Here is a 17,856-nt window from a genome sequence, read left to right as displayed (position 1 = left end):
ATCCAGGGACTCAACAGCATCTTATAAATATTTAATTTTACCTAAATCATTTATGTCTCTGTCAGGGGTCATTTTACTTGTTTTATATGAATAATTAAAAGCATAATTAGGGAACTGTACAACCTGAAACACTAATCTCATTTCTCATTTCACAGTACTTCTTACTAGAGCACACAGCTTGCTACCTGCACTGTAACTGCCTCTACCTTCCAACAGCAGTTTATATTCTGTTTACAAATAACACTTCGAAGAAGACAGAAACTACGCAGCCACAATGTAACAATTCACTGATGTCCAAGGATAACAGGGCTCTGTTTCACAACAAAATGTACCCAAGGCAGTTGCTACAGAGCACAGAATGCTAACAGCCATGAGTTTACACCATGGACAGAGATGGGTTAGACTCTCCTTCAACCACCTAACAGCTGTGTGACCTCGGGCAAGTTACCTGACTTCTCTGTGTCTCAGTTTCCCCCATTATTCAAATGGCAGTAATGGTGCCTTCCTGGTGAGGCTATTTCAATGCCTAAAGGAAATCACACACAGAAAGCACTAAACACAGTGTCAGAGATTCAGCAAACACACTCAGTGCGGGTTATTGTCAAACTAATTTCTGGGGACACGGTTGGAGCTCCTGTGCACCAAAGAAGGGCGACTCCCCACTTTCAGACCAATATTGTCTTTGCCACGAAAAATGTAATCGGGCAGGGTTAACAAAAAGCAAAGATAGGTGTGGCCCAAATACTTGACGTCTTAAGTGTTGAGCAGCTGCTTTGAATTTACTAAAACACTGAGTAAAAAAGATTTCTCAGTGGAAGGAAGATTATTATTCCTATCCTTTTGGTCACATGAAAAGAAAACCACAATTTGATAACATGCCCTCCAACCTTCAATGATATGCATTCGTTTCCTCATATTGAAAAGCTAGAATTTAATAATGTTGGTACTTTTGATTTTCATAGATTATAGACATAATTTTTGACATAAGTCTATTCGTATCAAATAGCACTGGTTTTATACAAAGGTATTGATAAAATGTTTTCTTTCAAAATTAATTCATTTAATTAAAATCAAATGAGTCGACTGAAAGAAAAAAGCAAGTAAATAATACTACGATAATTCATAAATAAATACATTTTAATTTAAGTCTTAAAATAATAGTACTAAGAGTTGAATCTGGATAAGATGACATTTAGGAAGGTAGCAAGCAACAGCTAAGGACTAGAGAATGATGGGCTAGGAGGAGGCAGGAAAGGTACCTAGGTGTGCACTTTGTAGAAAGAGGCCCTCTGGTGGTCCAATTGCTAATATGGATTGTGATGAAATCAGAGCAGAATGATGGCAGTAGAAGGAACTGTGGGCTTCAAATTTAGGGTTTATTAGTCTAGAGTTCAAAGTCCATAGCAGTAGCCACTTAAGGACTTTGGGGTCTACACCCTCCTGATACAGGAAGTAAAATTAATGAGCATGGGTGTATAAATGGAGCTGGATTCTGGAGACAGTTGGGTCTGAATTTGAGCCCTAGATCAAATTTTCTGCCCCATCCAGGTGCGAGAAAATTACTGCATTTCTGAGTACTTCGGTTCCTATTTTGTAAAACTGGAATAATGCAACAAGTCTTCTTTTATGAGATCACAAGGTTGACAAAGAGTGCACAGAACAGTAATTAATTCATCATATTATACCATGAAGATAGCACTATAAAAGCTCCCAAATAAACCCACATATGTATGGACAATTAATTTACAACAAAAGAAGAAAGAATGTATGATGCAGAGAGGACAGTCTTTTCAATAAATAGTGTTAGGAAAACTAGACAGTCGCATGAAAAAGAAAGAAACTAGAATGATCTTCATCATACACAAAAATTAACTCAAAATGAATGAAAGACTTCAGTGTAAAAGAACTGAAACCATAAAATCTCTAGGAGGAAACATCGGGGTTAAGCTCTTTGACATGGGTCTTCTTGATGTTTTGTGCATCCTACTCCAAAGGCAAGAAAAAGAAAAGCAAAAATAAACAAATGGGACCACATCAAATTAAAAAGCTTCTGCACAGTGAAAGAAATAACTATCAAAATGAAGAGGCAACCTACTGAAAGAGGGAAGATATATGCAGTTCATATATCTGATAAGGGGTTGATATCAAAAATACAAATAACTCATACAACTCAACAAAAACAAAAACAAACCAAACAGCTCAACTGAAAATTGGACAGAGAAATCTAAATAAACATTTTTCCAAAGAAGATATACAGATGGCCAACAGGAACATGAAAATATGTTCAATTTCACTAATAGGAAAATGCAAAGCATAACCACAATGAGATATCACCTCATACATGTTAGAGCAGCTACTGTCAAAAACAAACAAAAAAACAAGAAATAAGTATTGGCTAGGGCGTGAAAAAAAAAAAGAGAGAAAACTCCTTGAGCACATATGGTGGCAATTTTTCCACTATGAAAAACAGTAATAATAAATAAGAGTAGAAATACTATATGACCTAGCTATTCCACTTGGATATTTGCCCGAAACATATGAAAAAAATTCTGAAATATATATGCACCCCTATGTTAACTGCAGCATTATTAAATCAGCCAAGATATGAAAATAACCCAAGTGTTCATTGATAGATAAATGGATAAAGAAGATGTGGTATATGTATATACAATGGAATACTACTCATCCATAAAAAGAATGAAATTCTGCTTTTTACAACAGTATGAATGGGCTTGAAAGTGTTAGGCTAAGTGAAATAAGCCAGAAAGAGAAAGACAAATGTGTGATTTCACTTATAAGTAGAATATAAAACAAAACAAAGCAAAAAACAAATGAACAGATAAAACAAAAGGAAACAGACAGAGAGATCAGAGGAGTGATTACAGAGGGAAGAGAGGTTGAGGGGTGGGCGAAACAGGTGAAGTCACCCTCATCTGTATGGTGACCGATGGTAACCAGACATAGTGGTAATCTCTTTGTAGTGTACCCAGAAGTCAAATTCTAATGTGGTACATCACCTGAACATTATATTTAGAAAATAGATGCCACTGTATAAGTGTAGTTTAGAAAAGTTATTATCCTAGGGGGAGGATACAGAGTTTCCACAGATTACCCCTTGGGCCTGGAACTTCCCATAATGGAAAAAATGCCAGGCACAGGTGCAGGGGCAGGTAGGACTCACACTGCGGATAAGGAATTACTTTTCTCCAGTGATTGACGGGATGACCAAGTACCTGGCATTCACAGCATTCTTTGCAGGGCATCCACTAATTGTTTATAAATTAAACTGTGTCTATACAATGCTAGCCTAAAGCAACTATTCACACTAAAACCTGAGTAAATAGCAGCAGGTACCAAAATTAAAAAAGAAAAAAAAAAATGGATGAGAAGGAAAATGAGCCCCTCACAATCTTACCTCCACCACTTCCCAACCAATTTTTAACTGTAAGATGGGGAAAGACTACCATTATACTGGATGGTAATAATGAGACCTCCAGACCACCCACAATTTCAGTGTCCATCAGGGGATGGTTTGGGGCTCCTGGTAAAAAGGGAAATGCTATAGTCTGGAAGTCAAGACATACCAACTCTAGTTCTAGCCTCTACTAACCTCCCTAATTTATCTTTTTAAGTATTTATCAAGTAATTACTGGGGAAGGAAAGGTAAGTAAATCAGACATTAGTTCCTGCCCTCACAGAATGTACACCTGGTGGAAAAGACAGGCCCAGCAAAGAAAGAGTTAAGAGAAGCAACCCTGCAAGTGGGACAGATGGAAACAGATGAGCATCCAACCCCTGATGGGAGAAGGGGCAGGGGTTTCAACAAGACTCGATGGGATAGACCTGAGGGAGGAAGTGAGCTGACAAGAGGAAGCACAGCATAAGAAAAAGGCCACGCAAAGGCCCCCTGTGGGTAGTGGAGGCAAGGTGATTGTTGGCCAGGGAGTGGGGTGTGTCACAGGGGCTCCAGAGTGAAGCAAGGCCAGTGTGTAGTCTGTCAAAATCCCCAAGGGAAATGGAGAGGTCCTCAATGTGGTTGAGAGACAGCAAGAAAGAAAGAGGGAGAGACAGAAAGACAGACATGATTGGGTTAGAAAAATAAGATTTTTCTGGCTACTAAATGGAGAAGGCCTGGGAGAAAAGGAGCATTGGACAAAGTGAGTTGGCACAACCTCAGAGAGCCAAGTTATGGGATTATCCTGGGTCTCAGTTAACTCACTGCTAAACGGAGCAACATGAACAAAGTGGATTAGGTGACCCTTTAATCCTCTAAGATATGACAGATGACAACCTAGCAGGGGATCTGTGCCCTAAAAGAAGAAAGGTAGGCTTCAAAAATTACCCTCAAAATTCAAAATTGGGAGTTCCTGTTGTGGCGCAGTGGTTAACGAATCCGACTAGGAACCAAGAGGTTGCGGGTTCGATCCCTGCCCTTGCTCAGTGGGTTAACGATCCGGCGTTGCCGTGAGCTGTGGTGTAGGTTGCAGACGCGGCTCGGATCCCGCGTTGCTGTGGCTCTGGCGTAGGCCGGTGGCTAGAGCTCCGATTCGACCCCTGGCCTGGGAACCTCCATATGCCGCGGGTGCGGCCCAAGAAATAGCAACAACAACAACAACAACAACAACAAAAAATTCAAAATTGACACGAGTCTAGTTATGAAAAATAGTGCTGGTTTGCTGGTAAATTAGGCTTCGTTCTACCCAGAAAATAGTTTCTACCACCTGAGTGCAGGGACTGGGGCTGTGGGGATAAGGGAAAGGAAGTGAGGCTTAGCAGGCAGGAAACAGCTTGTCCTATGTGTCTTGCCAAAGAGAGACCCAGGGAAATAGCTCTGACTTGAATTCCAGGGTGCAGGCAAGACAATAGAATAGGCTGCAAAGAACCCAAGAATCTGGGCATTGGAAATAGGACAATTTTAAAAGTGAAAAGCCAAAGCACATTTAGCACACCCTCCAAAAAAGAAAAGATCTTTTTAAATTATACTTAAATTTTCTTTGGGGGGCAACCTTGTACTAACCAGAAGTCCTTTGGGGTATTACAAAGGCAGAGTTGGGCATGCCCAGTTTGAGTGGTGCTAAACACCCAGATGTTTCCAAACATCTGTCCATCTGGCTGATGGTGTGCTTCTAATCAGAAACTCTGGCAGCCTCTTTGTAAACAAAATGGCCAATTCATTAGTGGCATAAAACAAAACTCAGAGCTTAAAGAAAAAAATGTGATTCAGGAATGAGGACTTCATGCTAGTCCAACTTCAGTGCCTACGTTTATAGCTATCAAGTATCATAAAGATACCTCCGAGGGGTTGGGGGATGTAATAAAAGGAATTTAATGGTTTGACATCAAGAAAACTTGGAAACTCCAAGAACATACAATTGAGGGGTCCCTGTGTGTTTCTCTCATTGAAACCCTTCCCATCAATATATCAGGAACAGAACTTTTTTTTGAATGAGGACACATTCAGGCTTTCAACATCAATACCAGAATCTCTACTCCATAAATACAGGAAGCAAAAACATTTTTCAAACTTTGGTTCTCATCTGTGGTCAGCTATAAAGAAGACAGGTAGAAGGGAGAGAAGGGGGCCAAAGTTCTGAGCAGAAAGTGAAAACAGATCAATAGGCAAGATCCTGGGCCTTGTTAGAGGAGCGGGGAAACTCAGGGAGATGGGCAAAGAAAGGTGGGAGAGAACAAAATGCAAAAAAAATGTAAGCCCATGGACAGATACTTATCAACAGAACAGCAAGAAGAGAAACAGAACAGAAATTGAAAGAAGGGAAATCCCCAACAGTCAGAAAGGAGAAGATAAACAGAATTCCTCGAAACTCTCTTACCAATCTCGGGACCACTAAAGGCTTGTCTATGCATGTGACCCTTGGGAAACCATGCTGGTGCTGTGGAATGACATCTGGAGCAAGCAGTCAAGTCCATGAATTTGGGTAGAAATCAAGAATCATGAAAATCATCCTTGGAAACCCTGTAAGGAGCCCGTAACAGCAGTCGGGTGCTGACCCTTGTCAGTTTCTCCACCAACCTTGGACCAGAACACTGATTCTTTAGGACAGCACAGAGACAGCAGTTAGCTTGAGCTATGAGCTTCAGTGACCCATGGAACACAGAGTGTCTTCCACTGTCAGACACTTGCTTGGTCCCAGGGGATCCTTGCCTGGTGGGCAAGCAGAGCAACAACGCCAAAAGCTCCTCTTATACTGAGCTAGGGTCACATACTTAGTTAGAGAAGCAGCACATGGAAATGACTGAGGTTGTTAACATTTTATTTTTCTCTGTATACCAGCCTGCAAAGTTGTTCTTCTCTTCTTTTTTGAAACCAGAATTTATTTATTTATTTATTTTTGGTTTTTTTAAGGGCCGCACCTGAGGCATATGGAAATTTCCAGGCTAGGGGTTGAAAAGGGGCTGCATCTGCTGGCCTACACCACAGCCACAGCAACGACTGATCAAGCCACATCTGCGACCTTTGCCACAGCTTCTGGGAACACCAGATGCTTAACCCACTGAACAAGGCCAAGGACAAACTTGCATCCTCACTGATACTAGTAAAGTTCTTAACCCACTGAGCCACAATAGTAACTCCGAAGTTGTTCTTTTGTTAGTTTAAGTCTGTAGGTTCTTACGGTGCTGCTTTAGCATAAAGTTCCAAGGACCGCACAAAATAAAGTGGATGCAACAGTCTTGTAATCCTTGTCTGAATTTTATGGGCTCAGCAACATATTAGGACACGGTTCCTGACCTCCTTACCTATACCAACTTTATCTACCATTGATGTACTTTTACTAGTCTAGCAACTATTTCGATTTCATTTATGCCAGACACTGTGGTATATGTGAACAAATAAGAACGTAGGCAAAGAAAAGATACAGTTAGAGTTTCTGCTGTAGCACAGTGAGTTAAAGATCTGGCATCATCTCTGGGTTAAAGATCCAGTGTTGCTGCAGCTGTATCGTAGGTCACAGCTGTGGCTCAGATTCAATTCCTGGCCCTGGAACTTCCATATTCCATGGGTGAGGCAAAATACACACACACACACACACACACACACACACACACGTTTGTATATATGTATATACACACACACACACACACATCTATCTCTTTGCCTATCTATCTATCTATCTATCTACCTATCTATAGTAAACCCATGTAAAGTGTGAACATGGAAGTAACATGCATTATGGCAGCTGCATTTACTATTTTCCTTGGTGTGGAGTGAAAGAAAAACTAGTGAAAAACACAAAAATACTCTCCAAATACTTAAAACTCATAGGAGACTGTGGCTTATTAACATACATCAGAAGTGCAGTCTAAGTCTTAAATTCTGATCATTTAGCTAGAAGTTAATGCTAGGAACATAAGATTATCTTGAAATGTTCTTGATGAATGCATTACCTTTTCATTCTGCAAAAATGAGAGAAAGGGAAATAACTTTAGATGAAATCAAATGAGAACTGGCACAAGAGACAGTTATGGCTCTTCAGGAAGAAATAGAGAGATGCTATCTGTCTTGTAAAGATATTTTAGACAACTTTTGAGAAGTAGGCTAGGTATAACCACGTTGCTCTATTGATTATGCTAGATTGAATATATAGCCCTCTCAGGGGGTTAAGGCAGATGTGAACATTAAAACTGTTTTATGGCAAAGTTACTGTATGTATAGAACAGGCTGCTTTAAATATTAACTTTCTATATTCATATTTTAATATACAAAGACAGTCTATTTTACAGATAAGTGACCTGTAAATTTCCACCAGAAAAAAATAAATATTCTTTCCTGAATTTATTTTCTAGAAATACAAGGTTCAAAAAAGGACTTCTGGGGAAGAAAAATATGTGTTGCTTAAAAACTAATGATTAAAGAAAAATCAGCTTTTCCTGTATCTAGGGGTGCAAGTTAGGTATAAAATGAATGACCATAACAAGACAGACAATGCAGCTCATGACGTATGGGTTTTAGAAATTAAACTTTTAATCTGTCTGATAACTGAAATATAGATCCACACGCAGGTTTAAGAAATAACACAGAGTTCCTGTGTTCCCTTTATCTAGTTTCCCAAAATCCAGTTTCATACATCTTACAAAACTATAGTACAAGTGGACTAGAGGTTTGGGGTAGTAGATGCAAACTATTACATTTAGAGTGAATAAACAAGATCCTACTTTATAGCTCAGGGAACTACATCCAGTCTCCTGGGATAGACCATGACGGAAAAGAATGTGAAAAAGAATGTACACATATATGTATAACTGAGTCACATTTCTGTACAGCAAAAATAGGTATAACATGGTAAATTTGTAATTAAACTATATTTTAATATAAAAACTATAGTAAAATGATACGCTTTTTTTTTTAAACTGATATGATCCAGGTTGCCTACCAGTATTACTCACTGTGGATATTATCAACTGCTAACCTGCACTGTATGTGTACTGTGTTCAACTCAATTTACATGATCCATGTGTCACAGACAAAGCAACCAAATCATTTCTATAAAATACTGGAATATTTATGAACTCACTTGGCATTTTAAGAACTGCTAAATAAGATGTTTCTAGGTTCACGCTTATTTTAAAAAAAAATAACGTAAGTTGATTTTCGCACCCAAGATTCTAGCCCACTGTAAATTGAAACTCTTAAGAGAAGAGAAAAACAATTCAATGTTCCCATTTAAAAGTGCATATAAATGGTTGGCACTTTCTAAAAACCTCTCCTACAGAATCATGTTAGATTATTTATGAGATACTGGCCTATCTAGTATGATGTCGTAAATTTTGTAGTAATAAACACAGTTTGAGAAGTTTTATTTCTGCTTCTCAAAAAGCCGGGCTTCTTCTGAAATTTTGGAGACAGATACATTCACATTTGGATGGCTGTGCTCGAAAATCAGGGACATGCATGCACTCCCAGACATGCAACAAGTTGTGCATCACTCTAGGAAGCCAGCCGAGTGACAGAGATTGATAATCAGCTTCTGGAAGATCAAGGTCATGAATCAACTTGCATTGAGTGAACCCTACACTCGTCTAAAACCTGTCATTGGCGATACCAAGCTGAAAGCTGTCACTGAAACATGTTATCTTTGCAGAAGGCTGTCAAGTGTTGCAAGTCAAGTAGAAAACCGTATCAGAGAGCCCAGCGAATTGCCTTTGGCAGGCTTCTGGAATGTGGCACTGAGGGGGCAACTCAACTCCAAGACTGGATTACCCCAGGGTGGCAAAGCTCCCATCCACCTCATTCAGGTCGTCTGAGGAATATTCCCACCACTGTTCTCCAAAGGACACTCACATTTGAAATGTAAAACAGTGCCACTGGTAGAGAAATTCTAAATTGTAATAACAAGCACACCATCTATATTGAGGGAATAGAGAGGTGAGGGGGAAAAGGTAGGTAAAAATAACATCAGTGGTACACAAGGTTGTCCTGAGCAGATGGTCAAATGGATGAATAAGGTACAGGAAAAGATAGCCTGCTATAAGGCAGGGAGAACTGTTTACATTATAAAAAAGAGCTCAAAGCCAGGAATCACTGTGCTGAGTGACTGGGAAGCAATTCTGAGAACAAATCAGGCCAACCCAAAGCAATCAGCCAAGAATAATCTCAGACAAATGCTGGCTTGGAGAAAGAAAATGGATCCCCAAAGTTGTACGTACAGCCAGTTAGGTTTTTTAAAAAAAGGCAACTCAGTGACCCACAACATGAATGGGACCAAAGAACAGATAATGAAGTCATTTTAGCTCAGCATGAAGGCTTCAGGCAGCCAAGAGTCCTGAAGGGATATCTGAGAGTGATTGTAGTGAGATCCTTGGTGACAAAGGGATCATTTCAAAAAGGGGGGTGGGGGAATGGAGGGGAGTTTTAATAAACTGTGTTACAAATGTTGAAAAATAAGATAAGAAAAATATCTTTAGCACCAACAGAATCCCAGGTAGCACTAGTCAAAGATGCAACATAACACCTAGGTATTTATTTTTCAGATCAAAATGCACAGCAAGGCATTCTCTGCTACTTTCATGGATAATCTGTAACTGCTAGTTGCACAATAGTGATTAAGAGGAAAACAGGCTCTTTGTATTAACAATGTTGAAAATGTGGTATTTCATATTCGCAGACCCCACATAACAGGTGTGGTGGGTAAAAGGAAGCAAGTAGAATTAAACTGCTGGTGTGATACACAAAGGGACAAGACAGTGTTCATCTGCATTCTAATATTAACAAAGTAAATTCTCAAGGAAGATAAGAATTTTATTTCCATTTGCACATTTGGCATAATGCTGCTGAAAAGAACGTTCTGGGAGGAGTTCCCGTCGTGGCGCAGTGGTTAACGAATCCGACTAGGAACCATGAGGTTGCAGGTTTGGTCCCTGCCCTTGCTCAGCGGGTTAAGGATCCGGCATTGCCGTGAGCTGTGGTGTAGGTTGCAGACGCGGCTCGATCCAGCGTTGCTGTGGCTCTGGTGTAGGCCGGCGGCTATAGCTCCGATTCGACCCCTAGCCTGGGAACGTCCATATGCCGCGGGAGCGGCCCAAAAGAAAATAGCAAAAAGAAAAGAACGTTCTGCAGTGATGGAATGTTTTCTCTCTGTGCTGCCTGGTATGGGAGCCACTAGCATATGTGGCTACCGAGTACCTGAAATGTGGCTTGTAAAATATTACCCAAAGTGACCTATCGATTCAATGAAATCTCTATCAAAATTCCAATGGCATTTTCCACAGAATTAGTCAAAATAACATTATACTTGCTGATTTCAAATTATACTGCAAAGCTATGGTAAAACAATATGGAACTGGCACAAAAATACACATATCAACCACTGGAACAGAATTTAGAGCCCCAAAGTAAACACAAACATATTTGGTCAGTTAATATTTGACAAAGAAGCCAAGAATACACAGTGGGGGAATGACAGTCTTGTCAATAAATGGTGTTGGGAAAATAGGATATTCACATGCAAAGAATGAAGTTGGACCACTACCTTACATGCCCCACAAAAATTAACTTGAAATGGATTGAAGATTTAAATCTAAGACATGAAATTATAAAACTCCTAGAAGAAAACATAGGGGAAAAACTACTTGGCATTTGTGTGGCAATGATAATTTAGATATGACACCAAAAGCATAAGAAACAAAAGCAAAAACAACAAAAGAGACTACACCAAACTGAAAAGCTCTGCATTGCAAAACAAACAATCAATACAATGAAAAGGCAGAATGGTATATGTCAAATTATATCTCAATAAAGCTGGAAAAAAAATAACTTCCCCTCCCAACTACAAAGATCTGAATGTGTGTCTTCTCTGCTTTCAAACATTGCAAACAGAAAACCTGACAAAGTGAAAAACAGAAAACAAAACAAAACAAAAAAACGATATATGGCTAGTAAAACTGAGGGAGTTAATTCTAATTTTACTAAACTTTAATTAATTAAAATTGAAATTGAAATATAGCCACACAGGGCTAGTGGCCACCATACTAGACAGAAAAGATTTCTAAAAGTTCATTCTATATACTTTAATCCTTCCAACTCTATGATGTTGATATAATTTCATTATTCACGTAAATTTTTATTTTTATCCTATTATATATTTAAAACTTTTTAAAGCACGAAGTAGTTAAGTACTTGGCCCCAAATCATGTAGCTTGTAATGCAAGTGGCCAATTCTCAAACCAAGGACCAATTTCAAAGCTCTCACTCAACTCTACATTCTCTATAGTGACATACACTAGACATGGTAAGGTAAATACCAGAGACACCAGAAACATTTCCTGTTGTCCTGTATACAGGTGAAGAAGGCATAGCCTACCTGTTTTCCCTGTGTTTTTCATCCAGGTCTTGTTAGAAGACTCAACGTCAAAGCCATCAAGTTGTAGCTCCTGGTACTCTTCACCAACACGTGCATGCTGGTCTAAAATGTCTATAGGCGACTGGTGACGGCCCCCACAGCTGACGCTAGATGTGACCCAGTGCTCAGGACCATAGGCACCTGTTAAAAGAAAATAAGACCTTAATCCTGATGGCTCAAGGAGATGAAATGAGTAAAACATAGGAAAGTCAAGCACTGCATCTTCCAAGGTATATTTTCCTACAGGTCCACCCCTGTGCCCAAACCCCACCAAACACTCATTGGCCATGGATTTCCCCATCACCCTAAATCTGATACAGCTCACAGTTGATATAAACAGAGGTTCCATGAAAAAAGGGGCAACCATGGAAAATCTTTTAGATCACAGTAATGGAAGCTTCATGGCTGCAAGAGCAACTGACGAAGTTCCCTGAAAATGATTCATATGCTTGCCATCTGGCCAATAACTTGGCCTCACTCTGTGCGGGCTTCATTTTCCCTAATCTTCATCCCAAACAGTAAGATAAAAGAGACTATCAGAAAGAACATGTACACTGATTAGCAAAGATTTAGCAACCTCAGGGCACTTTTCAAAATCACTTATGAGTGCCATCACACTTGCAAGACAACGTTAACATCACCGTTTTCTTTACTGTAGGGCTCCAACTAAATTGGGAACTGTCAAGGGCTTTTCCCGCATGTCATTTTACCTCTTGGTAAAATTTCCCAAGGCTGCGTATTATGAGTCATAAAGGAAGAGAGTATGCATTTGCATATGTTTGAGCCAAACTTTATCTTCATCTCACATCAATATATTTGAAGAAAAAAAGGAGGGGTGGAAGTTCTTGTCGAGGCTCAGTGGAAACAAATCCGACTAGTATCCATGAGGACTCAAGTTCCATCCCAGGCCTCTCTCAGTGGATTAAGGATGGGACATTGCAGTGAACTATGGTATAGGTTACAGATGTGGCTTGGATCCTGCGTTGCTGTGGCTATAGCATAGGCCAGCAGCTGCAGCTCCGATTTGACCCCTAGCCTGGGAACCTCCGTATGCCTCTGGTGCGGTCTTAAAAAGACAATAAAAAAAAGAAAAGGAAAAAAAAGGAAGGGAAAGGGCTCAGAAGGCGGGGTTCCAATAACCCTATCCATTCTAAATTTTTTTTTCAGATGCCAAAAGGAGCCACTGAAAAAGTGAATAGAGTGCTTATTGATATATTTGATGGCTGATCCAATTATAAACTCTAGTTAGCTACAATTGGGCCTGTAACTTTGAATTATGAAAACTAATGTTTAAATTGTGCCTCTGTGTGTGTGTGTGTGTGTGTGTGAGAGAGAGAGAGAGAGGGAGAGAGAAACTCACTACTACAATAAATTACACTCAGTGGAAAAAAAATGTATGTCAAGATCAATCCAAACACATATGACTCCAAAGAAAGAAGAACATAAACCATCATTTGTAAAAACACAGGCACCTGGTAGTTATCCCACTTAAAAAAAAAAAAACAAACTCTGCAACCACTTAAAAGTACTTGCCATTCATGTTATTTATCATAACCTTCCAGACATGGGTGAAATATAATTTAGCACTCTATAAAAATATAATCAGGGTTCATACCAGTGAGATTCATTTGTTCACTGGTAACAATCTGAAGATTTAAGCTGACTATATGCTTGCTTTCACACTTCTATCCAATATACGTTCAAGTGCAATTTTAATTGAAACTGATCTTCCACTTCAGATTTTAAATTAATTCTTCTTTGGAGTGCTTCATGCTCCAGACACCCTTGCCTTGCAAAAACCCCTATGTCATTAGTGGAGGAAATAGAACACTTTTTCTAAGCTTGCAGGTATTGATTACCTATTCTCACATTGAAGCACCACTGCCATTCCACACTGTATAAATCTCTTCAGTGTTAAGACACTTTATAAAAGACTGAGAATTATATCATTAATCATTTCTAGTTGCACAAGTCTCATAGCATTAAATGCTTTGTTTTTCAGAGCTTTGAATAAATGCTTTTAAGTAAAAAACATGACACTAAATAAAGACTGGGGTGAGCTTAAACCTAGCTTTGGAGGATGGGCAATTGCAAGAAGCCTTCCTCTCTCAAGTCTGACATTATCTAAAATAAGAAGAGAAAGTCATGTGCATTTTAGTTTCATCTTATTGACTCTTTCATAAAACATTTGCATTTTGGCAGCTGGACGCATTTTCAGCAGCTCACCAACTCTGACATGACAACCTAATATGCAAGGCTACTTTCCTCAAATAGGGCAGTTTGACCACCAAAAGTAATTTCCCATTCACCTGTTGAGTAATTTCCCATTCACCTGAATGAGGTCTTGATGGAGACATACTAGGACCTAAGAAATCTAACAGTAATTCTCACTCAATTTAGAATGAAAAATATTTTCTTTTTAGTTCAATGAATGCATCTGAAATTTCTGGCTAAAGGTTTGATCTCAGTGTAAACATCCCCTTGCCAGGGAGGCTGCCATGAGAAAGGCACTAGATTCTGTGTTATCCGAGCAAAAGGTTCATGCTTTACTTTGGACATCTTATCACAGATGTAATTTATGGTTTACTCTTTAATGTTTGGCTTCCCCACTAGCTCATCACTCTAGGAGAATGAGTTTCTTCTCCATCTTGTTCGACATTAACGCAATGTCTAGCACAGAACCGTACATGCAGTGAATCCCTAGTATATGTGTGTGTGTGTACATATCTATATACATACATATATATATGCATAAATACATGAAATGGAAGATGAGATTAAAGAGTTTTCTATAGTTCTGTACTCTAATGACACTATAGCATGTTCTCTGTGAATTATTTTGGTTTTAATTTTATACTTCTATCTGCTGATTTCTTCCTAAGTCTTCCTCTTTTCCTGAGCTCAAGAGTTAGGTTGTCAATTTCAGAAGTAAATATTCCTCTCTTTTTTCATTAATACTTTAACTTAATCTGAATAATGATAAGGTAAAATAAGCTGCAAATATGTGATGCACATGACAGAACTGTGTGCAAATTTAACAAGCCCACCAAGGGCGATTACGATTTGTTTAAAAGAAAGGAATGTGATAGAACTTTGCTTTCAATGCCTTTCGAGAAGCATGATTACTTTTAAGACTCTCATTTTCCCTATGCTTTAACACAGCTCTCTAATAAAAGAAGGTCAATCTAGGAGGAAAATTAATTTTATTCACCAGTTCATCACTATAGTCATTTCAATACTGACTCAACACTAGCTCAGAACCAAGCTCAGTGCTAAGAAATGGTTGCTGGGGGTACAGCTGCCACAGGACCCTTATGGCTCCCCTGGGCAATTTAAGCTTCCTGTAGCTCTGTCTTCTCATCTGCACAATGGGGAAAACAAGTGGTGTCAACATCAAAGGGTGGTTGTGAGGGTTACATCAGATAATCCACATAAAGTACTTAGAACAGTGCTAAACAAGGGAAACTCAGTAGGTGGTGGCTCCTGTGATTACTGTCACTGCTTTTTGTGTGCTAAAATGTGAAGTAAACCCTTCAAGAACCAGAGTAGATAATGGAGGAAACCATGGTTCAGTCCAAATATGGACTAAGGTAGGTGGATGAGGCATTCTGCAGCAGACAAAGAGAGGGGACACACTGGAAGGGAGTCACTTCCTGAAGTACAGAGAAATCTGCTAGGTCCAAGTGCCTCCCACTTGGTCAAAGGACAAGAGTCAAAAGTACAGGTGACCCCATGAGGAGGTGAATTTAATCTCAGCACCCACTGCATTTAGTGATGAACTTCCCAAGAGTAAAGCAGAAAAAGAGAAAAAAGACAACTTCCTAGTGGAGAGACCTAGTAAATACCACCTTAGCCATGTGATGAAGGTCAACCTCACCTTGGATATCATGGATTATTATACACACCTGATAGGCTGTGATGAGAAGGGCCCATCACCTCTGTGGGATTCTTTCTAAAAACTCACAACCAAAATCATCAGACCAACCCAAGCTGAGGAGTATTCTACAAAAGAGTTGGCCAATGTTCCTCAGAAACGTTGAGGTTATGACAAACAAGGACAGGCTAAAATAACTGTCACACAGCAAACTAGGAGCCCAGGCAGAGATTACAATGTGGTACTCAGGTCTGAATAAAGGAACCAAGCATGGAAATTAGTGAAGAACTCATGAGCCCTGAATAAGGGTTGGAGTCGGTTAACAGGAACACATCACTGTGTGTCTCCTTCTTGATTCTTGTCTACAGGGTCTTGTGGTTACTGTGATTAGAAGCAGACATATTTATGAAACCTCACAAAAGGTTTATGTGTTAAATGGGGTTACGTTTTAATATCCAGATTTTACTGGACTTGCTGTTTGTTATTTATTTCGGGAGCAGGTCCACAGCCTAGCAGATGATGGAGATACACACTGATTTATAGATAATGCAAATTCTAAGAAGGAATTTGCACAGACCAATGTCCAAGAAAAAGAGAAGTGGTGCAAAGATAACGCACAAGTTTTTGAACAATATTTCTTTTTTTTTTTTTTTTTTTTTTTTTTTTTTTTTTTTTTTTTTTTTTGGGCTGCATATAGTTCCAGTATTATCGCTGTACACCCTACAAGCCACAACGCATCGCCGTTCTGCACCTACCCACAGCTCACCACCCATCTTACCACTGACAACCAACCTGCACTCATTTAGTCGATCGTAACACTGCGCACAGGAACTCTTGAACAATATTTCATCAAAGTTATATAAAAACCTTATAAAGTTGGAGAAATTCAACTCTAAAAATTATACTTAAGGAGTTCCCGTCGTGGCTCAGTGGTTAACAAATCCGACTAGGAACCATGAGGTTGTGGGTTCGATCCCTGGCCTCGCTCAGTGGTTAAGGATCCGGCGTTGCTGTGAGCTGTGGTGTAGGTTGCAGACATGGCTCGGATCCCACATTGCTGTGGCTGTGGCATTGGCAGGCAGCAACGGCTCCGATTAGACCCCTAGCCTGGGAATCTCCATATGCCGCAGGTGTGGCCACAGAAAAGACAAAAAAAAAAAAAAAAGACCAAAAAAATTATACTTAAGAAACAATACTATTAGTTTAATTTATGGCCCATTTGTGCCTTAAAAGAACCCACTTCTACCTCCTTATTGTATTGTTAACAAGTCCCTATTATTTTTCGCATTCTGAGATGATACAATTCAGTCGACGAGCACCAAGAAGACATATTTCTCCAGTAGAGTGAATAAATCATACAACTGCAGATTAATTCCAACTGGTCTGTTTAAGGAAGACAATTCCCCATGTGAAAATAATGGCAAATACTGTTAAATCTGGACCCACATCTGAGATCCTGCTTGATGTTCAGTGTTTCTTTCTTTATATCTTTCTATGGCCACACCTGCAGCATATGGAGGTTCCTGGGCTAGGGGCTGAATCAGAGATGCAGCTGCAGGCTTACACCACAGCCAGGGCAACAGTAGATCTGAGCCATATCTATAATCTATACCACAGCTTGCAGCAACACCAGATCCTTTACCCACTGAGCCAGGACAGGGATTGAACTCACATCCTCATAGACCCTATGTCATGTTCTTAACCTGCTAAGCCACAACAGGAACGCCTCAGTGTTTCTTTAAGGCAGATTTAACTCAAAGAACTTGGTTGACATGCATAAATTCGGAGCCAAAACTAAGTTATTGTATTCAAAGAAAAATCAAATAAAAATCTGCAAGAAGTAGCTCAATTTTGCCTCCCAGTTCTAGTAACATCTAAGATGAGCAACTATAACTGGTTAGCAATAAGACTTTATTTTTTTTTTTTTAGGGACACACCCATGGTATGTGGAAGTTCCCTGGCTAGGGGTAGATGGGAGCTGCAGCTGCAGACCTATGCTACAGACACAGCAATGCCAGATATGAGCCATGTCTGTGATCTACACCACAGCTCATGGAAATGCCAGATCCTTAACCCACTGAGCAGGCCCAGGAATCGAACCCACATCCTCATGGATACTAGTCAGGT

At 39.6% G+C, this 17,856-nt stretch overlaps 1 protein-coding gene across 9 annotated transcripts in view; it reads right to left on the bottom strand.

Moving 5' to 3' along the window:
* The window catches only part of PTPRG (protein tyrosine phosphatase, receptor type G), a 737,058-nt gene that overhangs the window by 308,852 nt on the left and 410,350 nt on the right, over positions 1-17,856 (bottom strand). For all 9 annotated transcript variants that reach the window (XM_021070772.1, XM_021070771.1, XM_021070773.1 and 6 more), the window contains one exon: positions 11,817-11,996. In XM_021070772.1, coding sequence (XP_020926431.1) covers positions 11,817-11,996 — 180 coding nt within the window. The remainder of the gene's footprint in view (positions 1-11,816; positions 11,997-17,856) is intronic.

This window comes from Sus scrofa, chromosome 13 (genome assembly GCF_000003025.6).
Source record: "Sus scrofa isolate TJ Tabasco breed Duroc chromosome 13, Sscrofa11.1, whole genome shotgun sequence".
NCBI classification, from domain to species: Eukaryota; Metazoa; Chordata; class Mammalia; order Artiodactyla; family Suidae; genus Sus; species Sus scrofa.
The sequence above is the reverse complement of the archived record's forward strand: the minus strand, read 5'-3'. Positions and strand labels throughout refer to the sequence as shown.